This window comes from Pongo abelii, chromosome 1 (assembly GCF_028885655.2).
Source record: "Pongo abelii isolate AG06213 chromosome 1, NHGRI_mPonAbe1-v2.0_pri, whole genome shotgun sequence".
In the NCBI taxonomy this organism is placed as follows: Eukaryota; Metazoa; Chordata; class Mammalia; order Primates; family Hominidae; genus Pongo; species Pongo abelii.
In genome coordinates, this window is record NC_071985.2 from 52,030,355 (window position 1) to 52,045,094 (window position 14,740).

At 34.5% G+C, this 14,740-nt stretch overlaps 1 protein-coding gene across 4 annotated transcripts in view; it reads left to right on the top strand.

Moving 5' to 3' along the window:
- The window catches only part of DENND1B (DENN domain containing 1B), a 265,750-nt gene that overhangs the window by 169,200 nt on the left and 81,810 nt on the right, over nt 1-14,740 (top strand). For all 4 annotated transcript variants that reach the window (XM_054523755.2, XM_024234528.3, XM_024234539.3 and 1 more), the window contains one exon: nt 7,562-7,687. In XM_054523755.2, the coding sequence (XP_054379730.1) occupies nt 7,562-7,687 (126 nt within the window). The remainder of the gene's footprint in view (nt 1-7,561; nt 7,688-14,740) is intronic.

A 14,740-nucleotide genomic window follows, 5' to 3' on the forward strand; every position in this document is an offset into this window, starting at 1 on the left:
CGATGCGATCAAATGGAAGAAAGGGTATCAGCCCTGGAAGATGAAATGAATGAAATGAAGCGAGAAGGGAAGTTTAGAGAAAAAAGAATAAAAAGAAACGAGCAAAGCCTCCAAGAAATGTGGGACTATGTGAAAAGACCAAATCTACGTCTGATTGGTGTACCTGAAAGTGACGGGGAGAATGGAAACAAGTTGGAAAACACTCTGCAGGATATTATCCAGGAGAACTTCCCCAATCTAGCAAGGCAGGCCAACATTCAGATTCAGGAAATACAGAGAACGCCACAAAGATACTCCTCGAGAAGAGCAACTCCAAGACACATAATTGTCAGATTCACCAAAGTTGAAATGAAGGAAAAAATGTTAAGGGCAGCCAGAGAGAAAGGTCGGGTTACCATCAAAGGGAAGCCCATCAGACTAACAGCGGATCTCTCGGCAGAAACTCTACAAGCCAGAAGAGAGTGGGGGCCAATATTCAACATTCTTAAAGAAAAGAATTTTCAACCCAGAATTTCATATCCTGCCAAACTAAGCTTCATAAGTGAAGGAGAAATAAAATACTTTACAGACAAGCAAATGCTGAGAGATTTTGTCACCACCAGGCCTGCCCTAAAAGAGCTCCTGAAGGAAGCGCTAAACATGGAAAGGCACAACCGGTACCAGCCACTGCAAAATCATACCGAAATGTAAAGAACATCGAGACTAGGAAGAGACTGCATCAACTAACGAGCAAAATATCCAGCTAACATCATAATGACAGGATCAAATTCACACATAACAATATTAACTTTAAATGTAAATGGACTAAATGCTCCATTTAAAAGACACAGACTGGCAAACTGGATAAAGACTCAAGACCCATCAGTGTGCTGTATTCAGGAAACCCATCTCACGTGCAGAGACACACATAGGCTCAAAATAAAAGGATGGAGGAAGATCTACCAAGCAAATGGAAAACAAAAAAAGGCAGGGGTTGCAATCCTAGTCTCTGATAAAACAGACTTTAAACCAACAAAGATCAAAAGAGACAAAGAAGGCCATTACATAATGGTAAAGGGATTAATTCAACAAGAAGAGCTAACTATCCTAAATATATATGCACCCAATACAGGAGCACCCAGATTCATAAAGCAAGTCCTGAGTGACCTACAAAGAGACTTAGACTCCCACACATTAATAATGGGAGACTTTAACACCCCACTGTCAACATTAGACAGATCAACGAGACAGAAAGTCAACAAGGATACCCAGGAATTGAACTCAGCTCTGCACCAAGCGGACCTAATAGACATCTACAGAACTCTCCACCCCAAATCAACAGAATATACATTTTTTTCAGCACCACACCACACCTATTCCAAAATTGACCATATACTTGGAAGTAAAGCTCTCCTCAATAAATGTAAAAGAACAGAAATTGTAACAAACTGTCTCTCAGATCACAGTGCAATCAAGCTAGAACTCAGGATTAAGAATCTCACTCAAAACCGCTCAACTACGTGGAAACTGAACAACCTGCTCCTGAATGACTACTGGGTACATAACGAAATGAAGGCAGAAATAAAGATGTTCTTTGAAACCAACGAGAACCAAGACACAACATACCAGAATCTCTGGGATGCATTCAAAGCAGTGTGTAGAGGGAAATTTATAGCACTAAATGCCCACAAGAGAAAGCAGGAAAGATCCAAAATTGACACCCTAACATCACAATTAAAAGAACTGGAAAAGCAAGAGCAAACACATTCAAAAGCTAGCAGAAGGCAAGAAATAACTAAAATCAGAGCAGAACTGAAGGAAATAGAGACACAAAAAACCCTTCAAAAAATAAATGAATCCAGGAGCTGGTTTTTTGAAAGGATCAACAAAATTGATAGACCGCTAGCAAGATTAATAAAGAAAAAAAGAGAGAAGAATCAAATAGATGCAATAAAAAATGATAAAGGGGATATCACCACCAATCCCACAGAAATACAAACTACCATCAGAGAATATTACAAACACCTCTATGCAAATAAACTAGAAAATCTAGAAGAAATGGATAAATTCCTCGACACATACACCCTCCCAAGACTAAACCAGGAAGAAGTTGAATCTCTGAATAGACCAATAACAGGAGCTGAAATTGTGGCAATAATCAATAGCTTACCAACCAAAAAAAGTCCAGGTCCAGATGGATTCACAGCCGAATTCTACCAGAGGTACAAGGAGGAGCTGATACCATTCCTTCTGAAACTATTCCAATCAATAGAAAAAGAGGGAATCCTCCCTAACTCATTTTATGAGGCCAGCATCATCCTGATACCAAAGCCTGGCAGAGACACAACAAAAAAAGAGAATTTTAGACCAATATCCTTGATGAACATTGATGCAAAAATCCTCAATAAAATACTGGCAAACAGAATCCAGCAGCACATCAAAAAGCTTATCCACCATGATCAAGTGGGCTTCATCCCTGGGATGCAAGGCTGGTTCAATATACGCAAATCAATAAATGTAATCCAGCATATAAACAGAACCAAAGACAAAAACCACATGATTATCTCAATAGATGCAGAAAAGGCCTTTGACAAAATTCAACAACCCTTCATGCTAAAAACTCTCAATAAATTAGGAATTGATGGGACGTATCTCAAAATAATAAGAGCTATTTATGACAAACCCACAGCCAATATCATACTGAATGGGCAAAAACTGGAAGCATTCCCTTTGAAAACTGGCACAAGACAGGGATGCCCTCTCTCACCACTTCTATTCAACATAGTGTTGGAAGTTCTGGCCAGGGCAATTAGGCAGGAGAAGGAAATAAAGGGTATTCAATTAGGAAAAGAGGAAGTCAAATTGTCCCTGTTTGCAGATGACATGATAGTATATCTAGAAAACCCCATTGTCTCAGCCCAAAATCTCCTTAAGCTGATAAGCAACTTCAGCAAAGTCTCAGGATACAAAATCAATGTGCAAAAATCACAAGCATTCTTATACATCAATAACAGACAAACAGAGAGCCAAATCATGAGTGAACTCCCATTCACAATTGCTTCAAAGAGAATAAAATACCTAGGAATCCAACTTACAAGGGATGTGAAAGACCTCTTCAAGGAGAACTACAAACCACTGCTCAAGGAAATAAAAGAGGATACAAACAAATGGAAGAACATTCCATGCTCATGGGTAGGAAGAATCAATATCATGAAAATGGCCATCCTTCCCAAGGTAATTTACAGATTCAATGCCATCCCCATCAAGCTACCAATGACTTTCTTCACAGAATTGGAAAAAACTACTTTAAAGTTCATATGGAACCAAAAAAGAGCCCGCATCGCCAAGTCAGTCCTAAGCCAAAAGAACAAAGCTGGAGGCATCATACTACCTGACTTCAAACTATACTACAAGGCTACAGTAACCAAAACAGCATGGTACTGGTACCAAAACAGAGATATAGATCAATGGAACAGAACAGAGCCGTCAGAAATAATGCCACATATCTACAAGTATCTCATCTTTGACAAACCTGACAAAAACAAGAAATGGGGAAAGGATTCCCTATTTAATAAATGGTGCTGGGAAAACTGGCTAGCCATATGTAGAAAGCTGAAACTGGATCCCTTCCTTACACCTTATACAAAAATCAATTCAAGATGGATTAAAGACTTAAATGTTAGACCTAAAACCATAAAAACCCTAGAAGAAAACCTAGGCATTACCATTCAGGACATAGGCATGGGCAAGGACTTCATGTCTAAAACACCAAAAGCAATGGCAACAAAAGCCAAAATTGACAAATGGGATCTAATTAAACTCAAGAGCTTCTGCACAGCAAAAGAAACTACCATCAGAGTGAACAGGCAACCTACAAAATGGGAGAAAATTTTCGCAACCTACTCATCTGACAAAGGGCTAATATCCAGAATCTACAATGAACTCCAACAAATTTACAAGAAAAAAACAAACAATCCCATCAAAAAGTGGGCGAAGGACATGAACAGACACTTCTCAAAAGAAGACATTTATGCAGCCAAAAAACACATGAAAAAATGCTCACCGTCACTGGCCATCAGAGAAATGCAAATCAAAACCACAATGAGATACCATCTCACACCAGTTAGAATGGCAATCATTAAAAAGTCAGGAAACAACAGGTGCTGGAGAGGATGTGGAGAAATAGGAACACTTTTACACTGTTGGTGGGACTGTAAACTAGTTCAACCCTTGTGGAAGTCAGTGTGGCGATTCCTCAGGGATCTAGAACTAGAAATTCCATTCGACCCAGCCATCCCATTACTGGGTATATACCCAAAGGACTATAAATCATGCTGCTATAAAGACACATGCACACGTATGTTTATTGCTGCATTATTCACAATAGCAAAGACTTGGAACCAACCCAAATGTCCAACAATGATAGACTGGATTAAGAAAATGTGGCACATATACACCATGGAATACTATGCAGCCATAAAAAATGATGAGTTCACGTCCTTTGTAGGGACATGGATGAAATTGGAAATCATCATTCTCAGTAAACTATCGCAAGAACAAAAAACCAAACACCGCATATTCTCACTCATAGGTGGGAACTGAACAATGAGAACACATGGACACAGGAAGGGGAACATCACACTCTGGGGACTGTTGTGGGGTGGGGGGAGGGGGGAGGGATAGCATTGGGAGATATACCTAATGCTAGATGACGAGTTGGTGGGTGCAGCGCACCAGCATGGCACATGTATACATATGTAACTTACCTGCACATTGCGCACATGTACCATAAAACCTAAAGTATAATAATAATAATAATAATAATAATAATAATAATAAAAGAAAAAAAATAAAAAATAAATAAAAAAAAAAGAAAAAAAAAAAAAAAAAAAAAAAAAAGAAATAGGTGAAATTAATGTTAACGATATATTTTAACCCTATATATAAATATTATTGCTTCCAAATATAATCAATATAAACATTATTGAGTTTTTTTTGTACTGAGTCTTCTAAATATAGTGTCTGTTTACTCTTATGGCAAATCTCAGTTGAGACAAGTCAAATATCAAGTGCGTGTATGACTGATAGCTACCCTATTGGCCAGCATAGTTCTAGAACAGGTACTTTCTTTTCCTATTTTCTACACATCCACAGGGATCTCAGGAGCTATCATTGACTAGTTTTGGAAGTGAAGGCTGCATATTTATGATTTGGTTTGGAATGGCTTGTGGCATTGTGTTTAATACTCCCTTATAACTCAGGCAACAACTATGCAGTCAAGGATTTGGTATAATAAAGGCTGAGGAATGGCTTGACTTGCCTGTATTCTTAGTGAGCATACGTGTTGTGATTGTCCGGAGAACATTGTGTTCTTGATTTGTGGAGAACTGAGTTGTGAATTTCATATTTTATTTTAAAAAATACACATTAAGGAATTTTCTTTTGCAGAGATGTAAGGTGCATTTCAATTTTTTTATTTTCTAAAGTAAAAATCTTTAATAAAAAACTATTTATATATAATAATACTTTAAAAAGACTGGAATCATATTCCTTACATCGTAATCTTTTTTGGGGATGGAGGTAGTAATTAAATATGTATATTGATATGCACTCCCATTGTTATTGAAGACATTTGAAACTTAAAAATAGCATTAGAAGTTTCAGAATAAAGGACATTAATTTAGATTTATTTTTGTAATTATTATTGTTTGAATATGTGGGTTACCAAAAAATATGCATTTATTGAGGTTAGATTTTAATAATAAAAATCTCTCTTAAATGAATCCTGGTTTATGCACTTTGTGGGCTAAATGAATTAGGCTCTCAACTTTTATCTGAATCTATGGAGCTTGGATATAAATTGAAAAGATCACAGCTATGGGGAGAAGACCTACACTGCAAAGGCCTTTCTGCATAGATTATGAACATAACTCAATAATTTTTTCAAAACTGTGATTATAATTGGACCCAATGGGGGTCTGTTTCTTTGATCAGATCACAGTAACTGTGATTTTACACTGGAAAATGTCACTACTGTGAAGGTTTATCACCTGTAGAGCTGGTCTTTCCTCTGATGCTGTGTTCATTTCTCATTAGCATTATTCAAAGTTTAGTTGTTAATTAGGTTGACAGTTCAATTACAATCGTCTACAAGCAAAGTCAGGGCTACTTGCATAAAGAAATAAAAATAACCCTTCTTGCATAGATATATGTGTGCATGTGTATGTGTGTATATGTGTGCATGTGTTGTATGTGTGTATATGTGTGCATGTGTATGTATGTGTGTATATGTTTGCATATATATGTATGCACATATATACCTAAAAAGGAGAAATGACACTATTTTGTTGTATGATAGTTTCATAAGGGTAAGAATATGCTCTGTTAAGTGAGCATTCTTTCCAAAATTTGTTGTACCAGTTTTTTTTCTAAATAAAACAGAATTGTTACACAACGTAATATGTTTCCATTTTAAGCATTGATGAATATATATGAGAACCAATATTTTTAAGTGAACAGAATATAGTTCTCTATTTTGTGTGAAAGGAATTGGTACAGTGAATTGGATGCATAGGAGCATTTTATATCTCCTCCTCCTTAAAAAATAAAAGTTTACATCAGGAGTATGATCTCACTTAAAATTCTGTTCATAAATAATATGCATTTTCTAAAATACATAGCACTTGAAATTGAAAGATAGAAAAATGTATGAAGAATTAAAACAAACTTAAATGCCTTTTAAAATTATGCAAATTTTTAGATAAGTTTTTCTTTGATTTAGAAACATTAGTGTTTTAATCGGATAACTGGTTCATGAGGCAATGATATTGAACTCAAACCCACCATGTGGTAGTGGAAAAAACTGGACAGAACTAGGTTTAGATCCCAGCTTTGCCACTTATTCGCTACATAGTAAGGGCAAATGAATTGACATCTTTGTTCCTCTATTTCTTCATTCATAAATGGGAATATGAATGCTTTTCTTAGAAGACTGTTGTGAAGATTAAATGACACAATGTATAACATTTGCATAAAATTCTCCACTCATGGTTTAATTTCAATAACTTTATCTCCTCTCCCCTCTTCTTTATCTCATAATGACAAAAACTATTCAACAAATGACTGGAAAATTATATATGCAAATGAGACTTCCAAAAATAAAATTTAAATGGTAAGTGATCCTGGAGGACCTGTAACAAATAACCTTACCTAGCAAAAATGAACAAACCCTAACCTGCTTCATTTCAAAACAAGTACACACATGTTGTAATTGCTAGAAATCTGTAGAAATGTGGCTCACAAGCAGTTTATTGTAAAATAATTAAAGCTTATTTATGTCAAGAGGCCTTGGGAAAAAAAGAGAGCATAAACCAATTTGCATTAGCACGTTACTCTCCTCTCCTCCTTTCCTTTCAATTAACAGACCAGCAGGTGCTCTCTGCAGTTAAAAAGATAAACTATCAGGGAGGAGGATGAATTTTTGGCTGACCTACAGACACTGTGGTTTGCCTGCTGATTGGGTTCCTACCTCGCTGTACCAATTTCTGAGGTGTTAATTTAACTGTTCCTCTCTGTCATGCAGGTCTCGGCCTTGAAAAATAAACTGAAGAAGCAGTCTACAGCTACGGGTGATGGAGTAGCTAGGGCCTTTCTTAGAGCACAGGCTGCTTTGTTTGGATCCTACAGAGATGCACTGAGATACAAACCTGTAAGCGTTTTGTTTCATCACTGTTTTAATTTGCTTTTTTATGGTTCTTTGGAATGAGACAGAAAAAAAAGAGACATCATTTTAATATTACACGTTCAAAAATATCATGGAAATCTTTTAAGATCCAAAATAATGTGTTTTAAAACATATATTTCATCTCCAATTTTTGACTTTTTAGTTTTAGTTTTGTTTAGTACTCTTTCATTAGTATTTCCCAGAGTCTTTGTGTTACCTAATGCTCTAGAATTGGAATACTTACTCCTTAACTAATTAAAGAATTGTATTACTGTATTTTAAAACACTTACCTGATCTTGTTAAGATCATTAAGAAATTCACAAGACAATTGGGCTTATTAGATTGAGTTTAGAAATGACAGGTACAAAGTGATACTTAAGAAAAATAGAACTTGAAGGTTTTACAATATTTGGAAATTTGTTGTCTTCCTAATTCATGACCCTTTGCTAAGGTGGGTTTATCTCTTTAGCATATCTTAGCTCATTTTCTCATTCTTTCTGTTTTAATACCCTAATTATTATTGTGTAGAATTATAGCCAAGTTTTTAAGAGTATCCAAAAAGGTGCAAGTCAAAATACATTTGTTGCTCTCTCTGAATTGTTGGTTAGAGCATGTTAGGCTGATTTTACAGAAATTATTACACTATTCTTCCTTCACTGGGTGAATAAGTTGTAAAATATAAAACCATTGATTTAGTAATAAGAAGACCTGCTATCTAATAGGAGTTGTTACTAAGCTGCGTAACCTTGACCTATTTCCTTAGTCTCTCTAGATTTTGATCTTCATGTTTGTAAAATGAGAATTCTTATACCTTCCCCCTCTATCTTTCAGGACAACTCAGTTGTAACTCAGTTAAACTCAATTGTAAACTCTGAAGCACTAAGCAAATGTGAATGGGTTATATCTTTTCTAAACTGACTTCTGAATTAGTGGTTCCCACTTAAGTGGTCCTTATAGCTCTAAAAGGTCATCTAATTATTGGAAGCATTCCTTAAATGCATGGGCAGATCAGCTGCTGTTTCTATAAGTGTGTTTGTCTAGTTTACTTGCTAATCTTTTTCAGATATGTGTATATTTTTAAAGCATTATATAATTCATAGTACTATACAGAGTATACATATCTCACATGGGGGAGTCTTAAAAAGTTGTTCATAGTTATAAGGGTCTCATTCTTTAAAAGACTGGAAACCGATAATCTATACTACAGTAGAGCATCTTCGTATTTGAATTGTTCAGCATCAGTTAAAATATAAAAATGAGTTTGAAACACAAAATTGGTGATTGATTCTGGTTATGTCAAAGTTTTAAAATAGGGATTGATTTCAAGTTTACAGTACAGGAAGGAAAGTTAAAAATATCACTTTGCTTGAATTTTGACATATTTAAGTACGTATTCATCTTTATAAACTAAACTTCATTTTTATTTTAAAATGTGTTGAGTACTTCAGATTTGAAGAAAGGAGCAAATCGAAGTGAGAACATTTTCTAAAATGATTTGAACTATCAGTTTGTTGGGTGCTGAGTGAAATTAATAAAATATCCCATCTTTAATATTAGTTACTGTAGATTTCATTATTTAATTTTCTCACCCTTTAAGCTTCATTGCACAGATAGGAGTATAAGATTTCAGTGACTTTTTTTTTAAAAAATCTTGAAAGCCATATTGTTACTATCTGTGAAAATGTTTAATTTTATCTTAGAGTATCTTTCTTGTTTATTGATCACATTTTGTTATAAATTTATTTGTTTAGTTGCCTACATTTTTTTCTTTTTACATTTGATATTTTCCTGTTTTCATTTCTGCTGCTAGTTTTTTTTTTTAGGAGTATTTTCATTTTCTATGCCTTTACATTTCTTCTGACTCAATCTTTGAATGAAAGCTTCCTTTTTAATGTATACCGAATGCATTTAGATGATTATTTTCCATTTATTTATTTTCACAAGAGATGGTTTTTAGGGAAAATGATTTCTTTCTTTTTGTGCATAAACTATGCTTTTTCAACCATTATCTTTATAAATTACTTGTATCATAATTTATTAAAAGTATATTAATGTTTTGTTTTATAATTCCTTTTCGTCATTGATATAATAGACCAATGTCTTCTCTCTTCGCTTAGACCTTTTTTAAATATCAACCAAAAATATTTTATATCAATCAAATATATTTTTGTTGATATTAAAAAAAGGGCTAAGTGCAGAGAGAAGTTTCAAAAACATATTTAAGGAATATCCTGTAGCTATTATAGTACAATTGGAAAGGAAAATATTACTCAGTAGGTGTTAATAATGTGAATTATTTTACTAGACATTACTTTTTAAAATTTTATGATTGTTTATACACATAAAAATAAACCATTATTTCCCTTACTTTTAACAGAACTAAACCTGTAGGTTAGACCAATGACAGATCAGTCTCAGGGGCCATCTCTTCACCTGGCATTCAAGGCCCTTACCACGGGCAGGCAGTCTGTTATCCTTTTTTCCTAAACTTTGACCTCAGTTCAGAGAATTCTGCCTGTGGCTTCGAATGTCCCAAGCTTCTCAGGCTTCCACACATTTACTTACAATGTTCTTTCTTCCTGGCAACGCTTTTAATCCTCACTTTTAATAGCCATCTAGTTCCTTCATGATCCTGGAAGCTGTAGTTTGTACTGACCCCTTCTTTCTATGAATTAATTATACTTCTTTTAACACATTTCTTCAGCCTTATTCATGTATGATTTGTCAATTACATTGTTATTTTGACTGATATTCATAATTTTTGATCACTATTAAAACATTAACTGACCATTGAGCACCCATTGGATGCCAGGCATTGATAGGCCCTTTAGATAAGTGTTCTTACTGAATTTTTACAAGCCTTCAAAATATTACTCTTTATATTTTAAAGATGAGGCAAATGATACTCATAGAATTTAAGTAACCTCACTGTTTCTCTAGCTAGCAAAGAGTGGGGCTTAGGTTTGAATCTGTTTTTTTCACGGTCCCTCTCTTGCTCTAGTGTGGCATATTTCTGTTCTACCTTGCCTCTGTTATCATATGATGCTTTTTTTTTTTTGAGATGGAATGTCATTCTGTCTCCCAGCCTGGAGTGCAGTGGTGCGATCTCAGCTCGCTGCAAGCTCCGCCTCCCGGGTTCATGCCATTCTCCTGCCTCAGCGTCCCGAGTAGCGGGGACTACAGGTGCCCGCCACCATGCCCGGCTAATTTTTGTATTTTTAGTAGAGACGGGGTTTTGCCGCGTTAGCCAGGATGGTCTTGATCTCCTGACCTTGTGATCCACCCACCTCGGCCTCCCAAAGTGCTGGGATTACAGGCGTGAGCTACCACTCCCGGCCGTGATACACTTCTTAAGATATGTTTCCTGAACATGCATTACTTCTAAATGAAGATACATGAAAGGCATTCAGTATTCACTAATGGAAAGACCAAACTGAATACAAAGTCTTAGGAATTTTCATAATGGAAACAGGTGGTATAGGCATCTCATAATGGGTATATAAATTGGATAAATTATTTGATATTTATGCTGTCTCTTTCCATTTATGGTTTTGTTTACCTGGAGTAACTACTACTACTCAAACAGCTTCATCCTCTTCCCTTTAGTCTTCTAATTCTTCTCTTCCCTTCTTTGTCTTAATACTCTACACAGCAGGACTGAATATATTGTACTGAAAGGGAGTTTTGATTTGTCTATTTTTCTCTTTCTGTAGAAAAGCATCTAAAGTAAAAGTCAATGGCAAGATGCTTCATTGTATAAGAATATACTTCTTCTTCTGTTTATTAGGATGCATTATATATATATAATTTATGTTTATCAGATATATGTTGAATGCAGCTATAATAGGCCCTCTCTGAAGCTTCTGGGCCAAAAAATAATGTTCAGCATGTGCCCCACCCCCATCCCCGCAGGAGCTTATAGTGATAAAGGGTGATATAGTCATTTCTTCTCTAGCAGTAGTAAACAAAATGAATCCAAAAATTATAAAAAAATTATACTTCTAAATGTATGGGAAACAAGAAACCTGGGAGATAACTATTGAATATATGTGTTTTTCGTGTCTTTCAGCATGTTCTCAAAAAAGAATAAAACCAAAAAGGGTTAGGATTCACTCCTATAGAGGCAGCAGAACCAGTCATAAATGACCTTTCAATCAGGAGAGTTTCAGCTTTATCTTACAATTAATGCACAGTGTTTACAATTATTTATCATGGGAATGCAGTGCTTAGTGTTGTGTAGTAGAAAGTTCACTTTTATGATGTTCATGTTAGATCAAAGTTGAGCAAGACCAGAGGTGGGGAGACAGGTGTAGCTATTATGGTCTTATTGAAGAAGAGGAGGAAAGGACCTTTGTGAATATCCTGAAGGCTCAAATCTCAAAGACCTTAGGAAGGAAGACAGGAGTACTGGAGAACCAGTGGATGTGGATTAGGAGAAAAATACCCACCAGGATGATTTGCATATCCCTATACAGATACTAAATACGTATGCTAAATACTGCTAAAGAGTAACTTATTTTATAAATTAAGTACTTAAAACATCTAAGCTGGCAACCCTAAATTGTTGTTACTTACAGTGCGTAATCCACACTCTCTAAATGTTAACTTGGCATGATTGGCAAATAAATTGTACCTACTCTTAATTACAGAGAAAAATATAAAACTCCTTAAAGTTGTTGGAAATTTAAATAATGAATATTTTACTCTTTTTTTGAATTTTAGCCAACAGCAAGTTAGCTACTTTTTAAGGATTGAAAATGTGAGATAAAACTAATGTACTAAATGATTGGAAGAAAAGTGGTAAGAGTGCAAGACTCTGTAACCATACTGCCTGGATTCATCCTCATTCTGTGACCAACTAGTTGTATGACTTGGGGCAAATTAACCTATTCGTGCTTTGGTGTTCGCATTTGTTAATAAAAAGTAATGATGCTTCTTAGATTGCCATGTAGTAAATGCTGTTTACGTCGTCATTATTAAAAATAAAATATTAAAATCAGTAGATTTAGTAAGGAAAATCCTTTTAGCATAACCACAAACAAAGCATCTTTCCAGAAAGGAAAACACTGCCTTTAACATGACAATACTTTTAAATGATGGTATTAAATAACTAAGAAATGGTCTTTAATTATACCTCTGTGTATCACTTGTGTCACAAGCTATTAAAAATAAGTCAAATTTTTAAATAACAGCTAATGCCGAAGAAATGTTTGTTTGAGTTAAAATATTGTTTAGTATATTGAAACACATACTTGATTATCCAATCTGAGAGCATAGAAGTAACACTCAAGTTTATTCCCTTTAATGCTTAAGGTGCTGTCATGTGTTTCCATCACTCAAGCTTTCTTGGGCTGCCTTGAACCTTGCTAATGGATAAAAAATAAGTTACTTTAAAAATAAAGATTGGTTAGTAATCCGGGCCTCCGTTTGACAAGTTGGAGGAGTTATCTTTCAAACATTTTTTGATTATTTTCTTTAAAACATTATCAGTAAGTAATGTTGTATTTAGTGATTAAGCTCAAGCAATTTAAACACAGGATTGGCATCCCATAATTTAAAAGGCCATTCACTAAATCTTTGTCTTAACATTTCCATTTAAGAAATTTGTAATTGTCAACTTGTTAGAGTTTTAAAAATCCAAGTTGAAAAGTACTACTCCTCACAGTTTTATGGTTACTAAAACATTTTACTCATCCTTTCATGTCATTACTCTTGCTTGAGCACAGATAGACCTGTTGACTTGAGAGATGGTTACCACCAAAGAAATATTTGGTGTGCATCTGGATTTCTAATGGATAAAAGTTGTTTTATGGCACTTTCTTTCTGCTCATTTCTAATTAGTAGGGAGATAATTTTGCTTAATTGCCTCAGTAATAATATACAGTTTCTCCTCAAGTACTTTGGAACAGATAGAACTAGGGACTTGGGTAGTAAGTGTTCCATTTATATATCACTGATATATTTTATGAGAATGGAGAGTGTTTTTCTTATTGTCTTAAGTTGTGGGGAAGAAAAATGTAATTTTTAATAGTATGAACAAAGTTAATGCACAATCTATTAATTTTTTCTAAGTATTTAAATTCACACAAAAAACTATAAACAGCAATGTCTAATTTAGAAAAATTAGTTCCTTTTTCTATCTTAAGTTGCTGAATCATAGGTAAATAGAACATTAGTAGGTAGCTGTAGTTTTTCTTTTTTCAAGACAGATCTAGCAACTTGAGGATAAAGTAATAAAATAATATGTACAAATAGAATATTTTGATGCTGATGATTAAACTTTATGGTTTGACTGTGAGGTTCTTTTTCATTGACTTCTAGCTAAAGTGCCAACAATGGAAGAAAATTACTGTTTCCATAGTTAATATACTCTGAAAGTAGAGTTGCTGTACCTTACATAATAATAGCAATGCGACATGTAGAAGAAAAATGCTGTATAACCTGAAAATCATTTATTATTATTTCCTGTGAGAATCTGCAAATATTTGAACATTCCCATGAGATATCTGACAGCAGAGTCTTTCAGGTATTTTAAATTTAAAATAGCCATCAATATGCAGACATTTTTGCTTAGTTTGTTTATACTCCTTTTGTAATGGTGACATTACATAGAGTCCAGGTGCATTAAGGAACTGAATAAGTATAATGTTGATGTTTTGGATTATATTTCACATTTCTTACGTTATCATTCTTTCTGATGCCCTAATTTTCTTTCACAGTGAACTCTTGCTAAGTCATACACATCCTGATAGTACAAGATCTAATCTATGTTTTAAGTATTTTCTTGTTCTTACAAAGTTTTCTACTCCAGGTACAATATATAGAACTTGAAAGATACTTATTCTTAAAACAAACAAACACAAACATTATGTCAATAATGATTATCACTCTGAAGTTGAACAGCATACTAGGGTAGAAAAACAGCTGAATTTCATCCATAACTTACTTGTGGCTTAATTATTCTATATAAATAATTCATACAGTAACTAGCAGATATTTATTTAACACTCAAAATGCAGGGTACTGGGTTGGGTGCT